The following is a 16,825-nucleotide window of genomic DNA, read 5'->3' on the forward strand; positions in this document are numbered from 1 at the left end:
GAAATCAAGTGACCTACAGCTCAAGGACCGTAGCAGTCTCTTGTGTTTAGCCAAAATGTGAGTTAGTCCGTTGTTAAAATTACAGATGACCAACAGTGGTTCCATATATATCTTATTTAACTGTTATTGAAGTTAAGGCCTTGCCATATTTTTTAGCAGATTTAGTAAGTTTTATTCTCTTATCCGTTAGAAAAGTGATTTTTTTTTAAATTTCCATAATAAAATAAAAACATTCTGCTTATCCTTTTTGAATAAGACATGCAATATAAAGTTAGCTTAATTGACATGTTGGGGGAAAAATATCTTCTCCCAATGTACATGTAATTTTATTGTTGAAACATACCTGTTGTAAGAGCTGAAGCAATATTTAGCCTCATTATGTCCAGAATTTTCCTTTTGCATTTTAGTACTTGTCACAAAAATGAAACAAGATGGTGCTCTCAGAGATACAAAATGGTGGGTGAACCTTTTACTAGAGCAAATGTTTGGCCCAATCCTACTTGTGTCAAAATAAATGGGAGTTTTATTGATTTTCACATTTTATACTTTGTTTTCCATCATTCCAAATATAATATTTTGTGAAATGTGCTTTTGTGTCCATGTAGGTTTGTTTAAAAGACTACAGCTAATTTTAAAGGATCATCAGCATCAACTGAAGTGGCCAATCTTGTTGAAGTAATAAAATTATACAACAGCACTACTGTAGTTGTAGACGTCTGTGGAATGTACATTTGTTGTGCGATCTGCACATAAGATTACAGTGCATCAAAATATTTTTTATATTACCCATTTAGTTATCTTGTCTATTCCCAATTTCTTTTTAAAACCACCCACATCAACTTGCTAGAACTGCATCAAAGATATTAGAGCCCTCTGGAAAAAAAACGAGGCATCCAGGTAATAAAAATTGAATCTAAGGGCCATAAACCTAGGTCTAAGGTCTGGGCATATAACCACCAGTGTGGTCAATGGGAGCTAGGTAATGTGAGTTTAGAGTGGTACATTGACTTCAGCTGCAGGATCCTGTAGAAGTCCATTTTTTAGATGAAGTCAAGTGTGGATAAGGTGTGGGGGTAGTAGTGTTGAGTGTACAGTAAAATGGTGTATGTCAGAGGATAAAGGTCCAATATCCAAACTATATTTATGAGGGAGAAATAAGGACACTGTTGTATATGTTTATTAAGGGGGATGTTAACAATCTCTGGACCTCTGACTTTCAAATGCACACAATTTGACAATAGTAAAATTGCTGTTGTCTGAAGTGGGAGTAGAATTGGGCTCCTAGTTGGCAGCTGGTCTCTTGGCTGTTTCTAAGGGGCACAAGGTTGGCTAAACAAAATTTGAACGGCTCAAGAAAAAATGTTGTGTTTACTTCTTTCCCAAGTGCTAGATAAGTGTTTGATTCTGCAAGGTACTGAGCATCTTACCCCCATTATCTTCACATGATCAGGCCTTAAGTTACAATATAAACATTCAAAGAAAAAGTGCCTATGTGACTTCAATATTACAAAATGTGTATGTACGTAACATATGGTGTTTTGGATACCAAACTTTTTAAAACATACATGTTGTAGTTCGTCAATATTGTTTTCATTGAACATATCTTTGGTGTGATATGTTAGTGACGTTTTCAAAACAATCTCTTTGCAGCCACAATTTTGCAGTTTTTGTGTGCACCAACTCCCTAAATCTGCACATCCACAATACATTGTGGTAGTTAAACCTCACTCACATTTGCATGTGTAAATTTGGTTAATTGTACATGGGGGGAAAATATTCAGGCACAAATTTAGTAGCCAAGTTGAAAATGTTTGGACAGAAACTTTACTAAATTATCACCCTAAAGTTATTTTATGGAAAATAATATTTTCTTCACTGGGGCAGAAATCTCTTATAACACTTTAATAGTATATGGGACTTTAATTATCTCGTGCTTCCCATTTTGTGTAGAAATCACAAACTGTATTTTGTTCTCTTTCAGTCGAAGAGGGTGAATCTTCAGATTTTGCTTTGAACTGGGACTCATCAGTGACTCAATCAGGTAAATGTTCTAGGTTTTTCTGATTGCAAAGGCTTCCAGAAAGCAGCCAGGCATTTTACAGAAACTGTATTTTGTGTCACATTCCTGTCTCAAATCCAAGACTACCCACTGCAACACAATTTTTATATCAGTTCCATATGGTCAATAAAATCTATTACATACAGAGACTAATATACTCTTATCCTCAAGAGAGCCATTCTTTCTTCTTGTGGGCACATAGAAATGGGTTGTGATTTCTCCAGTATAACTGCTTTGAAGTTTTCTGCAATGGCACTGTTGCACATTCACTCCAATCTAATTACATAAAAACTACTCTAATAGGAATTTTAAACTTCAGTCTCAATTGGAACGTGTGTGTTGCTCTTCTTGGAAGAAATTACAAAGCATTCTTAGACCAGGTGAGCATAAGTTTGGAAAGATCTAATATATTTACCAGTGTCTATGTAAACCTGATATGTGTCCAGAACCTGTTAACCTATATTACATTGAACATTTGAATAAAAAGGGGATCAGAAAGTAAAGTAGATTAAGCAAGTTAGGATGTCAGATTAGTCTAGGTGTATGGTTGGTGGCAAGTTATTTACTCAGTCTGATGTACGTAATGCTATTTTGATTTGAAGTACATATTTTGCCTGTGTAATATGTATGGAATTCTCAGAATACAAATTTGTATATAATTTATTTTGATTTTAAGGTGATAAAATGGTTAACATTAACTCTACTTCAATACTGTCTTAATATAGAAACATATTATGGTATTATAGCAGTGGTAGACCACGAGAATTCACAATCTAAATAGATGCTGAACAGTAATATGAAAATAAACAATGGTAATAAATCCCCATTCAGTGTGGATATTATAAGAATCACTGGGAAACAAGTTCACAAGGGATTTTTCTCACCATAGTCAGTATTTGGCTGGTCTTTAAGACAAATTTGTCTTTGCCACGGTACTTGTGGCATTCCATTTTGTACAAAACATAGTGTATGTTGTTCTGGGTACAGCATCTTCTCCACTATGGCTGCTTTGAACGATTTGTATTTTCACTGTTCTTTGATAGCAAATATTCTTGCTGCTGAAAACCCCTGACTGTGATGCAGAAGGCCCCTTTGTGCCTGGAGCTAACAGTGCATGAAAAGAGCACTCTCAGTCTTTCTTGCTTGACCTTAGTCTCAAACAGCAGTGGAGTGGAGTAACCAATGTTATCTATCAAAAATCCTGAATTATATTAAATATAACTGGCTGAGGCACAAAAAATATATCTATACACGTCACTAGGATGGAGTGCATTTGGGTTTTCTGGATGAGGTTAGTGAATATATTGAAGGTATTAGAAGAGCTTGTGAAAGAGTTTTCACAAATTAGCTGCTTCTGCTCCCATTTTCTCACAGAGCTGAGATAATGAGCAACAGGGTATCCTGTTACTAGTTGAAAATATGAGTAATTCTAACTCTAGACCCTTGGAATGATATATTACTATTGTGTGTGTGATCTACTTTACATCTAATTTAAGGAAATGCATGTTGACACACTTCGTAGAGGTGAATTTTAATCTTCTGAACCTTTATATTGGATAGGGTACAAAACATGAGGCTGCAGACTGGAATAAGGCTGAAGAGCTATACAGAAAAAAACATTAAGAAGCCATAATATATAGTGGTGTAATACTGTGGAGTTACTCACTGTTGTGTGGTGTGCCTCCAAAGCTATATTCAGTAACTGAAACCAGTCCCTTAGTCCCAGTGTGCAAGACTTTCATTATGTTCTTTTATGATCTTCCTGTTTGCATTAACTCTAGTAGTGTGATGTAGAACTTCAATAAAGGGGGAAAAACATGCTTCAGCTTCTCATTTCATGCCCCTACCTTCTCTAGCCCAAATCAGCAATATACCTTTTCCCCTTGAAAACACCAAAAACTGGACTTGTTAAGGGTGAACCATTTGCTAGATGTTTTAAATTAACATATTCCTCACTCTTCTTCTCAAGTGTTTTGCACATCTCCGTGTGGATGCAAACAGATCCACTGTGACTTCTGAGGAATTATCTTCCGGCTTGTGTGCCCAAACTCTGTCTTTCTCTGAGCTAATGAAGCTTCTTAGGCCAGGTCTGTAGTAGTAACTTTAGCTACTACAGCAACGTTGGTTAGATGTGTGACCTTTTTTACAGAATTTCTGTACCAGCAAAAGTTCAATTAGACCATTACACTGGCCTAAAAACACCTTTGTTGATATAGCTTACTTTGCTCTCCGAACCAGTATAAGCTAAAACAGCACTTTTTTGCTGGTATAAGCTGTCTGCACTAGGAGGATATACTTGTACTGACGCGTTTTTAGTGCAGACCTGGCCTTATTTAGTTGCATAGCAGGACACTTACATTGCAAGCCTTAAACTAAGTTCTGTTTCTAATGATGGCTTCCCCATACAACAATAAAGTATGTTGTTGCCTAAATAGAAACAACCCAGCCTCTCTTGGTTAGATTTGCATAGAAAATGGATTTTTTAAAAATAAATCTTAATTTGTAAAAAAAAAAAATTATGGTTAATGTTATTAAAATCCTAGGGTTGAAGAGGCATTTTCAAAGCAGTAACTAGTCAACTAGAATTTTTTCGGTTCTTCCAAAAAATTAATTTCCAAACTTATTTTATTGTAGAGTATAATCAGTTATCTGAACCGCAGTTAACAAAATCTCTCTGTCATGCCAATGCTGAATATGTCCCCTGAGGTGTGACTGAAGCTCTAGTTGTACACAGTATTTAAACTGTGCTGAAGCAGACTCCTTGTTCAGCCGAGAGCTGCAGAGTTTATAAGCTCCAGTCCTGTGGCATTATCATCTCTGCAAGGCAGGAAATGCAGAGCCAGTGAACTTTCCACAACTGTAAGAGCTAGCTGAGTAGGTTTGAAAGCATGTGATTGTTGACTTCAGTGTTTGCTGGACTGGCTCTCCTGATTATTGTATTTTGTAAATTAGAAGTATTTTGGAAGGATGGAAATAGAACTCTTGTTGAGGTGTTGTAGCTTTCAAAGTACCACAAATGCTAGAACTTTGTTAATGTGGCTACTTCAGTTTTTCAAAAAATACCACTTCACTGTCAAAGTTTCAAAGAGGTTCTGAACAATGGAGGATGCTTACAAATCATTGATTTGCAGGCGATATTTAATGCAACATGTGGAGATTTATCAATGTGCATGTTGTCAATGGAATTCATGTGGCCATGTTTTTATGAATCACATTGATTATTTACTGCAAGGATTTTGTCTTTTTAGTTCAGTTGGTTGTCTTTTCTTTATGTAAAATTTTAACCTCTACCTAGACTGGTGATTAAAAGCTCTTCTCCCAGTTATCTGTCCAGTTGAAAGGTTTTACAGAAGTCCAAGCCTTCTTATTATTGGGGAGTCAGTTCAGCTTCTTTAAACGTGACTTGAACTAGTTTTGTAAATGACAGTTTTCTATCATAATTTAAACTGTGTGTATTAATTTGGAGAATCAATAGAACACATTATAAGTAAGCTAAGAAGAGTTATATTTTTATATTTTTATGATTTCAGTGTATAATATCAGTGTTTATTTTTAGGCACTTTTAAGATTTTTATTTATTTATTTATTTATTTTCAATTATGCAAAATCATGGACTTCAAACATTTTTTTCCCAATTTTTATGGATTAAAATTTTCACAGTTGTGGGAAATTATTGGGGGTGTTGACAATTATTTAATGATAGTAGATACTGAGATTCAAAAAGTTAAAGCTTTATAACCGTTAAAACACAAATTGTTAAGATCACGTCTTAAAATATACAAAATAAAACATCCTTAAATCAAACTCTAATAAATTCTTAAGCCACATTTTTCTTTCTTCATCTCTCTGTACATTTCAGTTATTGTAGATGGAAGTATTCTTCGTCAGTTTGTGTGTGTACTGTGAAATCGATGTTTACTGTTATTTACTGATAAAAATCTAATCCTTCCTAGCCTAATTATGAGAGAGAGGTTGCTCTGATGATATGAAAAAATAATCTCTTGGTATTAGTCTGTGATCTAGCAAAGGGTATATGTAAGTTTCCTGGTTCTTCAATTTTGTATACTTGCTTTTGAACTTAAATTTTAAGAACAAGAATCTTTTTTTCTTTTTTTCTTTCTGAATCTTAGGGACTTAGTTAGCAGATCAGTAATGTTTTGTTGTTTAATAGACAGTTATGTGTTATGTCCCAGAGGACAAGAGAGGTAGAATGCTCATTTACTCTGCTTCTCTCTGTTAACAGTGACTGCCACACTTGCAAGCTTGCACTGCTGCCCCCACATCTAACACAGAAAGCATCTCAGATATAGGGTAGGTTGGGCAGGGTTTCCAGTGGGAGGACAGAGAAGCATCAAGAGCTCTGGTTTGCCAAAGGGTTTTCTGTTTCTTCTAAGCGAAGAGGAAAATAAGATTTAATATTTGTCTGGATAGCCCATTGCTTTGCAGTCCTGTATTACTATTGTAATACATCACTGGAGCATTATCTAGAGGAGCAACAAGGGACAGTTTAAAGAAGTAAAAAGTCTTACCAAATATATAGAGAATCTAAGGCATTTTTAAAGAGGTATAAAGAGCATTTTTATATGGGGTTTGCTTGGGAATTTCTCATTAGCTAGGCTGGGAGGCCTTGAGGGAGCCAAGCTTAATTGTCTGGGGCAACCAGAGTAAGATTCTGTGTTCTTCCCAGGAACTCAGTGAACTAGAAGGCTTGCACTTTTTGTCAGTTCCTTAGATACATGTAACTCCAGACTGCCTTTTTGCTACTTAAACACAAAAGTAGGGTTCAATAACTTTGGGTTGTGACACAAACTGAGAAGTTGGGGAAACACAAAATGATGTTCCAGTAGCACAAATAAGGGATGGGATGTGAGCTGAACTATTACACTTGGAAATTGGTGGTGTGTGTAGGGGGTCATTATAATACAGTGTTCATTGGATACGTTTACAGAAGTGTCATTTCAGAATTTGTTTGCTTTAGGACAGTGTGCCATCAGTGCCAATAAAAAAGTCAAAATGTTAAAAATACTGTGTCATAAACCAGTCATGCTGGAATAAACCCCTTGAAATGAAATAGCGTGACTGGCAGGGATGGCGCTAGGCAGTTATTACATTAATTTCTAAATAGGGTGACCAGACAGCAAATATGAAAAATCAGGACAGGGGGTGAGGGGTAATAGGCGCCTCTATAAGAAAAAGACTCCAAAATTGGGACTGTCCCTATAAAATCGGGACATCTGGTCACCCTATTTCTAAAGCACTCATTGCTGTATTCACTGGGTGTTGGCCTGTGTAGGTGCTGTAGTTCAGCACATACATTAAGCTTTATACTGTTTTCAACTTGTGTATCAATTATTGTCTCTCTCTTGTGTCTTCCTTCTTCCTTCCCAAATCCTCTCAAATCACACTGCTTGTTCAGTCTTTCTGCACTCAAGTTGCAGGCAGGCATTATTTTTCTCTCCACATCTACATGCAGGATTTGGGGGTTCTAGTCTCCCCTTATTTCATCGGATGAGGTACTCTTCTCCATCAGCTTCTGAGCTGTTGGTGGGTTCAGAATCTGTAGGTTTTCAGGCTATTCTGCTGCAGTGGTCACTGGTTTGGGAGTTGAAGAAGAGGTGGCAATGGGAAGATGAAAAAGGAGAAGAGGATAGCACCGAGGATGTGTTTGTGCTGCTTCCTCTGTTGTATTGGCCTTGGCAGATGCTGTTGTACCATCTAGTCCCATGGCTAGGCATAAAGAAGGCACATGAACTCTGAAATGAACTATGTGTATGTATGTATATGGCATCTTTTATATGATATACCTCTGAAAGTGGTTTATAAAGGAAGTTCTCACAGAGCTGTCACTATGTCAGGGCATACACTGCAATAGTAGCGGTTAGAGTGCTCCACATGGAGAGCAAGTTGACCTGTTATAATAATGGAAGAAGAAAGCTTTTTGGACCCGCTGCTCCCTCTGTCCTTGTACTGTGTCTATAGTTCTGCTGGCAGTCACTCAACACAAGGATTTGGTGCTGTGCCAGCACCAGGGTTCTCCCACATGCTGGTTTTGTACACTGTGCTACTTCCTTTTTTAATTGCCTTTTTAAAAAGTTTTTTTGCTGGAAAAAGAGGTAAAATTAGCAGATTTTGTTTTGAGAGACTAACCCCAAAATACACTTCTTTTTCCCTCCTGTATCCTTGTGCAGTGCCTCCCAAATATTTTGATTCGTAACTCTCACTTCAACTGTTGCAGAAGATGAATGTCTTTCCATTACTTGGGTCTAACTCGGCTCTGTCAAATACATTAAAATGGGCGGGTACTTTTAAGGGGGGATATATTACTTTCTGTTTTTCTTGTTATCTTTGTAGCTTCTTTACCTATTTGTTTCTTCCTTTTCCATTTGCCAAACTTTGCTTTGTTTCTTTACACTCCCAGCACTCGGACTACCTGAGTTTCCAGTGGAGAATAAGCTAACATGGCATTGTATCATTTACATGCTCTGCTGTGGGAATACATTCAAATTTCTGTTGCAAAAAGAGCATTAGAGAAGAAAGCACTGGTTTTTTTTGTAAATGTAGCAAGGACTTACCCAGTCTGGCATTAGGTCCTGACACTGCCCCAGTTAATCAGACATTACATTGCAAGTGTGTTCGCAGTAACTTTCCTCTTTTGGGAGTCTGATTTATTCATTTAAAGTTCAAAGCAACCCATATTTCCCCCCCAGCCCTCCTAGCTAGCTCACACTCACAGGGTTCTTAGTCTGAGCCCTACTTAGACTTTCCTCCAAGTAGTTCCTGTTCCCTGCAGGTCTCTCTCTCAGATCTTTTACCTAGCAGCTCTGGAGAGTTACTCAGCCTAGGCCTCCTTACTGGCCCTTTTCTGACTGTTCTTAGTCCAGAGGTTCTTAGGCCTCATTCCTAGATCTACTTTCTCATGCATGTCTCCTCGGACCAAATTTATATTCTACAAGTAAGGCCCATTCTTGGTCACATGCTCCCCATCACATGGCCTGGGTATTCATTCCTTCCATGTGGGGAGGTGGGTTAAACCTGGCACAGATGAGGTTGAGCCCCCAAACCTTTAATAGGCCAGCTCACCCCGTGACGTGAAAACAGTGTTTTTTGTTTTGTTTTGTTTTTAGGTAGTAGTTATTGCTTTATTTAACTTTTAAGTGGTAGAATGCAAAATAATTCCTGGATATGTTCCCTCCATATCAGAACAATTTTAAGGTAAGTTGAGTGAGCATTAAAAACCTCCAGAAACTCTGAAATCACCCCTCCCCAGGGCTGCAGCCAAACTAAGGCATCTCTATTAAAAATGACAATTTCGTTAGTAAATCAAGATGAATAAGATTCTGGCTAAAATTTCTGGCTAAAATTTTGGCCTGAGGGATTGTAAAATCTTATCCATCCAGATACAGCAGGTGCTCTTCAAGAAATGGAAGGCTTGAGAACTTTATTGATGGAGTGTGGAACATTGTTAATGTTGTGATAACCTCTTCTTGGATTCAGAGGCCTTTGATTATATAAGTGAAAAATACTGGAGCAGAGGGTTGAGGTGTGGGGGGTGAAGGCTCTGGCTGGAGGTGAGGGCTCTGTGGTGGGGCCGGGGATGCGGGGTTTGGAGTGCGGAAGGGGGCTCAGGGCTGGGGCAGAAGGTTAGAGTGCGGGTCGGGGGGGAGGTGAGGGCTCTGTTTGGAGGTGCGGCCTTGGATGAGGGGTCCGGGGTGCAGGCTGCCCCGGAACTGCGGCAGGGAGAGAGGGCTCCCTGCTGTAGCAGCCCCATGGCTGGGGGAGAGGTGCCTCTCCCCGCTGCAGCAGCTCTGAGGCTGGGGGAGAGGCGTCTCCCTGCCGCAGCCCTGCACGCCCTAAGCTCCCCGCCCATCCCTATTCCCCACCTCACCCTACATCTCTCTCCTTTCCAGGCCCCAGGGGTTGCGCGCCTGCATGGCTTTCCTCATCAGGTGTGCGGCCCTTGATGGGCTCCTGTGCAGCCGCACAAGTGCGCACCTTAGAGGGAACACAGGAGGAGAGACAATCCACCCAACACTAATCCTGTAGAGTTCGTTCTGGAAAGATAGTATTACTGTATTACCTTTCTGTCCCTGTACCCACAGTGGCAGCTGCCCCCTGTGGGAATCCTGTCAGCGTGTCCCTGGGGGTACAGGCCTCTGAGTGGATGGCCCATGTCATCTGCTGATCATCTACCCTGTGATGATCTGGGGGGTGGAGGAGGGCTGGATTGGCCAAATAGCCTATTCTGCACCACCTCCCATTGGAACCATTATAGAGAAAATGTCTTGAGGAAGATCATGTGACTTTTCCCTTTTCCTTTTGCCTCCTGCTTTCCTGAGAAGGCCGCCTCTCAGTTTGGAAGTTGGGTCCCAGATCCAGCTAAGCTTATTTGTCACAATTACTAACTGTCATCCTGCTTCCCATCTTTCTGACCCCATTGGGTATGTCTATACTGCAATTAAACACCTGAGGCTAGCCTGTGTCAGCTGACTTGGGCTTGGGCTACAGGGCTCTTTAATTGCAATGTAGATGTTTTGTGCTCTGGGACCCTTTCCCTCATGGGGTCGCAAAGCCTGAGCCTCCGCCTGAGCCTGAACATCTACACTGCAATTAAACTGCCCTATAGCCTGAGCCCCATAAACCCAAGTTGGCTGACCTGGGCCAGCCGCTGGTGTTTAATTGCAGGGTAGACATACATGTTGAGGGTTTGTCTAAATGGAAACTTGGGGCATGTCTACACTACCGCCTTAAGTCGACCATTATTAGGTCCTGTTTCTACACTACCTGTTTCCTGTTGGTGGTGTGCATCCTCACCAGAAGTGCTTCCATTGATTGAAGAGGGGTGGGTGGGGGCTGACTGCCCTCCATGCAGCTCCCTGCCAAGAGCCCAGCTGCCTCCCCACCCCGGCTCTTGGCTCCATGCTCCTAGTTGGGAGATGGGGCCAGCCAAACGGGCTTCTCGCCTCCCTGCTTGGAGCAGGGGATTGCAGCTGCCTGGGCTTCTCACCTCTCTGAGTGAGGTTCGAGAAATTAACAAGCCGGCCAACAGCCAGTGTAAGTAATGCAGTATCTACGCAGACACTGTGTTGCCCTAACTACACCGACATAAGCCCTACGCCTCTCGTGGTGGTGGAGTTAATATGTTGGTGTAGTAGGGCACTTACATCAGCGGGACAAGGCTGTAGTGTGCACACTGACATGATTAGGTTGATTAATGTGCCTTAGTTATATCGACCTAACTATGTAGTGTAGACCAGATCTTTCTGTGCAGCAAATTGGGATGTGGATCTACAGCACTCTAGTCTGGACCCTGCTGCTGCTGCTTGCTAAAAGATCCATAGTGGGCTTTGACATACTGCTGTTTGAAACTGTGTCCACATGGGAACTTAGAGCGTGGAAGGTTAGTGCTCTGTACTTTCACATCCTGGCTTGCCATGGACTAAGTCTCTGTGTAGACAAGCCTTAAGTATATAAAGAGGTTAATGCTTGATTCCCTAAAGGACTAATAGCATTTTTTATTTTGGATACTTTGTTTTTTATTGCTGAGGTTTCTTCCATAGTTTAGGTATAATATAATAATACTGTATATCCTCTCAGAAGAGGAAATGCTTTTGAGTCACCTTTTGTTGCTATACTGTGGAAAATTTAAGTTTTATCTTTATCTTTTATTTTACATATATCTAATTTATTGTAAAACAAAAAGGTAATTGTGACTGTACATCCGCACAGGGGTGTTGTGAGGATAAATACATGAAACATTTTGAGGTGCTCAGATACTGTAGTAATGGGGGCCATATAAGTATAAAAATTTTGAGGGCCAGTTATATTCTAAAAAGTGGCAATTAAAAATATCCTAATCCCTTCCCATTGTACTGCAGTCTGTACGTGCTCCTAAGGAAACTTTGCCTTTGTCTGTAAGGAAAATTACTTCCTGTGAATGAAATTCAGTTCATAGCTATACAAGCCCTGCAGAAATCAGAATGTTTCTTTGAACAACTAAGTTGTTAGCTGGAGTGACAGAAGATCCCATGCGTTCTGTGTTCTGTTTGACTGACATCCTGTGGCCGTATCACTTTAAGGAAAAGGAGAACTATAAAAAATTAAATTCTTCCAGAAGCAGTTCCTTCAGAAGCCATTGCCGTGCGCTGTGTAATGCTGCTTTGACACACACATCTGTCATGGAAACAGATGTTGCCCTATAAATCTGCTCAGATGTCTCTGGTGGTGTGATGCTATAGGTATTCTCATTTTGTTTAGGAAGGGAATCTCCTACAAGAATGAACAATCTGATGTGTGCACAGCATGTGTGTCAGTATTTAAATTACACGCACACACCTGTGTGCGTATCACCTGTTTGAGTATTATGGCATTATCTGGAAAATACTTATTATTAAAAATGTTAATTGGGAAGATTACAGCCACAGCATTTAGGAAGCAAACTAATTTCCTAGGGAAGAGAGGGAAGGAAATAAAAGATAATTTAAAAATCAGTTGTCAAGGTGAATCACGCTTCCCTCCTTTTTAAAAATAATTTTATTTGAAAGCAAAGTCACAAATCTACTTAAATAAAGCCAAATAAACATGGTGCATTCTTAACACTGTCATGCCACTCAGTGGTTAAGGACAGTTCCCCTCAAATGGCACAGCTGACATCTGCAGCAGTGTAGACTTCTGGGGCCCAACAAATTGAACTATAATGCACTGCATTGTATTGCATATCTCTGTACTATCAGAGATAATTGACATTCTTTCTAAGTTATATACAATAATACAGTGTATTATCCATGTCTGAGACTAGATCAAATCTAGCATATCTCAGTGAGGTCTTTTGGGTTGAACTCAACTGAAGTCCATTTATTATAGTAGTGTGTGCTACTGTTCTTAACTACTGTGATTAAGAGTAAGGTGGTGTTCCCATTATCAAGTCTATTGTTGGAGGCATCTCTCCTTATAAAAAAAATTGCCATCTGAACTGAAACATTATGCACATGGTGTCACCCTAGCAGTGAATTCTTTCACCACATTTAGGGGAAAAACCTTTTTGGGGGTGGGTCTACTATCATTTTGAGTTTTCCCGCTCTCCTCATTCCAAATGTATTTTTTCAAAGTCATATTTGCCCATCAGGTAGGCCCAGTGCATGTCAGCAAGGCACTAAGTTAAGGGTGCTGTGACATCCTCAGGGCCCTTCGTTTTTGGTTTTTATTTTGTTTAGAATTTCCCAGGAGTTTATCAATATTTATTTCAAAATTAAAAGAAAAAAACCCCTGCTAAATATTGATACAAAATGTTAACTTGTTTGGTTTTTTTGGGGGGTAAATATAGGGGTTAATATTGGAGGATGGGAGAACAGATACAAGAAATAGAGAAAAGTAAGAGTATTGAAAGTGAAAGCATTTTAATGCTCTGGTGTATTTCATGAACTATAGGTCAACAGTAGGTACATATATGCATGTGTGCATATTCCGCTACATTGTCTTACTTTTATAGCCTGTCATTTACACTTAAATGTGTTTATCTGAATAATAAATTAGTCTATCTAATGTATTATATTTTATTAACATAATCAAGTATTTCCATATACTTGAGCGGTACAAAATTGGGGTGAAAATCTATTTTTTTTTAAAAGCTTTTGTAAAAGCAAGGAATATTTTGGTAAAAATTGGCAAAAACTGACAACAAAGGGCCTTAGACATCCTTCATTCTGAATTTCCAGTTACACAGAGGTAGAGCCATATGCATGCGTTTTATTCTTCATGGACTCCAGCTATTGTTTTCTTAGCTCTGCAGAACAATGAAATGGCTGTCAATGCAGAATTGAAATAATTTGTGCCTTGCATGGTTTGCAGCACATACATACCAAAACTTGCATCCCATTTCTCAAAATTATGTTTTAACTGATGGGAGTGGATGTCTTGTTTACCTTTACCTTTTCAATACCTTGTCTCTTCAGAGATGAGTCTTCCAAACCTCAGAATCCTGGGCTTTCATCTGCTGTATTTTTTCTGTTTTCATTTCCTTTCTCTCAAAGGCCTTGTGTTATCAAAATCCCCATCCCAGCAGGGTTTTTGTTCCTTTTGGGTCAGGTGTTGCCATATCTGCTAGAGCAGGGGTTCTCAAACTTCATTACACTGTGACTCCCTTCTGACAACAAAAATAACGACACGACCCCAGCAGGGAGGACTGAAGTCTGAGCCTGCCGAGCCCTGCTGCCCCAGGTGGGGGAGCCAAAGCCAAAACCTGACTCCCACTGCCCCAGGTGGGGGAGCCAAAGCCCGAGCCCCACCGCCCTGAACAGGGGGCTCAAAGCAGAAGCCTAAGGGCTCCTGCCCCAGGCAGGAGGCCTGTAACCTGAGCCCTGCCGCTTCGGCTTCGGACCCAGGCGCTGGGGCTCTGGCTTCGGCTTTGGCCCTGGGCCCCAGCAAATCTCAACCATTAAAATGGGGTTGCAACCCACTTTGGAGTCCTGACCCACAGTTTGAGAACCCCTGTGCTAGAGGGATTTGCCAGAGGTAGACAAGAGGCAATGCCTTCTCATCTTCTTTATGCTGACTGCAGTTTGTTTCTGTGGTTTTTCCTTTTATGCTGCTTTGTCACTTTCCTGCTGCACAAGCAAAAGAATGTATTAAGATGAAAATTTTCTGTGTTTTTTAGATCAAAATTAGATCTAATGTTTAGAATGGCCCAAGGGGGTAGAACTAGCAGTAATGGGATGAAATAAAGCAAAGGAAATCTTAGGCTGAATATCAGGAAACATTTTCCAATAGTGAGATCTAATAGAGTATGGGATAATCTCCTGTCACTTAGGTCATTTTCAGACTGGACTGGACAGAGCATTTGAAAATACACTGTAGGAACAATCTCCCATTGGCAGTGGGATGGATAAAATGATCTACTAGGTCTTTTTCATCTCTAATTTATCTGATTCTACAGGGCTCTAGATTTGCTAACCTCCTGTAGATTTTGTGACAAAAGAAGACTAAATGACCAGGCAAATCATGCTTTCTAGAAGATACTTTATTCATTTTTATGGGGATTGCAAAGCACTTTAAGTTTCATTGTTCCTGGTGGAAGGGGTGTGTCTCTGCCCCACATCCCTTATTTCTTTTTCTCTACCCCTTGGCTATCCTATATTGGTGCCTAGAAGTTTAAAAGAAATGCTGCCTTCGTCCTTTAACAGCCCTTCCCTCACTCTCCTCAACCCCCTCCTTTCATAACAGGCAGTAGAAAAGCTGTACCCCTTACACTAAACTCCTACTATGCCTCTTCAGGAGTGCATCATGTTCTAGCTATTCTTTTACACAGGCCCTGGTACCATGGCCTCCGGTGCCTCCCCCATCTTGCAGTAGACCAGACTGATCCCACTGCATACTGAGTGGAGCTCTTGCTCACTCCATTGTCTGAGGAGGCTCATTCTTTTGGACTGACAGCAGCTTGCTGATCCAGGTTGTTGAGTAGTTTCTGTAGGTCAGTGGCTTTCCATTTCCAAACTTGGATCTGGTGGGAGGAGAGAGAAAAGAAGGATGCCGTACAACAGAGCTATGAATTGGCAAGAGGCAGCTGCAGTGGTTTTTCCATTAATATTTGTAGAAGTAGAAATCTAGAGGGGCTAAATAAAACTCCCATAATGAACAATTTCTTCAGCTGTTATACAAGCTTCTGTCTTGCGGAATGCTGGAAGACCTTGTAGTGGTAGCTGGTACTTAAAGACTTCCAGATTGAACGGGTCTAAAATGAAAGTAACAGAACATATTAAACTGGTCTGGCATTTTCCAAGAAAAAAATCAATATACATTTGTCAGAGTAGATGATTGATAGCTGAGATGAAGGTAAATTATGCTAGCTCCAAGAGCGGGAATTTTAAACAAAAGACTGAAGGAAATATGCAAAATGGAATAAATAAACACCACTGTTTTTCCAAGCTGAATGAGGATATTTGATATGAATCCATTTGCAGTGGTGAGCTATATGGAACTCCCAGTTATTTGCCCAAACAGTCTTTGCTTATTCACTACAGAATTCTAGAATCATTTAGGTTGGAAGGGACCCCTAGTGGGTCTTACTCAACATGACCATAAGCTCTAAGTGTATATGAACAATCATTTATTTTTAACATATTACACAGTGACACTGTGTTTAGTGCTGTACAAGACAGTAAATATGAAGGTAGCACCGACTTCAAAGAGTTCATAGTGCAACTATAAACTAAAACAAGACACCCCGGGACAACCAGAATAGTCCATAGCCAAGAGCTACTATAGCCAATTCCCTCCCTCATTTAAAAAACTGATATAAACTGACTTAGAGAGACGGGATGGGTGAGGTAATATCTTTTATTGGCCCATCTACTGTGGTGAGAGAGACAAGCTTTTACGCTTACCTAGAGCCAAGGATCCAAGTAAATTATGCCCTGGACTTATTTTATAATCTTTTGTTTTTGTTTTTTTTTTAAATGGGAAAACTGTTCAAAGGCTGGAGATGCCTTGTGGCTCTCACTCTGAGACAAATGGCTGTTGTCGTTTTTGAGGCGGAATAGCAGCATAGGGGAAGGTTTAAAAGATGTGTGCAGAAACCTACCATTGGATGGTACTGTGGGTGGGGCAGGTGCTCAGCATGCTTATCTCATTGGAATGATCATGTGACCCTCCCTTTTCTGGGTATATCTTCAGCCAAGCCATGTTATTAATGACTTGCTGATTCCAGAAGAACCAAAGTAGAGCCATAGAAAAGAACTGATAAATGCATAAACCCCAATCCTGCTCCCAGTAAAA

At 40.0% G+C, this 16,825-nt stretch overlaps 1 protein-coding gene across 10 annotated transcripts in view; it reads left to right on the top strand.

The window, feature by feature from the left end:
* ZNF423 (zinc finger protein 423) overlaps window positions 1–16,825 on the top strand; it is a 402,730-nt gene that overhangs the window by 146,795 nt on the left and 239,110 nt on the right. For 9 of the 10 annotated variants that reach the window (XM_039503481.1, XM_039503470.1, XM_039503477.1 and 6 more), the window contains one exon: window positions 1,982–2,041. The exons of the other annotated variant lie outside the window; for it this stretch is intronic. In XM_039503481.1, coding sequence (XP_039359415.1) covers window positions 1,982–2,041 — 60 coding nt within the window. The remainder of the gene's footprint in view (window positions 1–1,981; window positions 2,042–16,825) is intronic. 10 annotated transcript variants of the gene reach the window in all.

The sequence above is a fragment of the Mauremys reevesii genome, linkage group 16 (genome assembly GCF_016161935.1).
Source record: "Mauremys reevesii isolate NIE-2019 linkage group 16, ASM1616193v1, whole genome shotgun sequence".
Classification (NCBI taxonomy): Eukaryota; Metazoa; Chordata; order Testudines; family Geoemydidae; genus Mauremys; species Mauremys reevesii.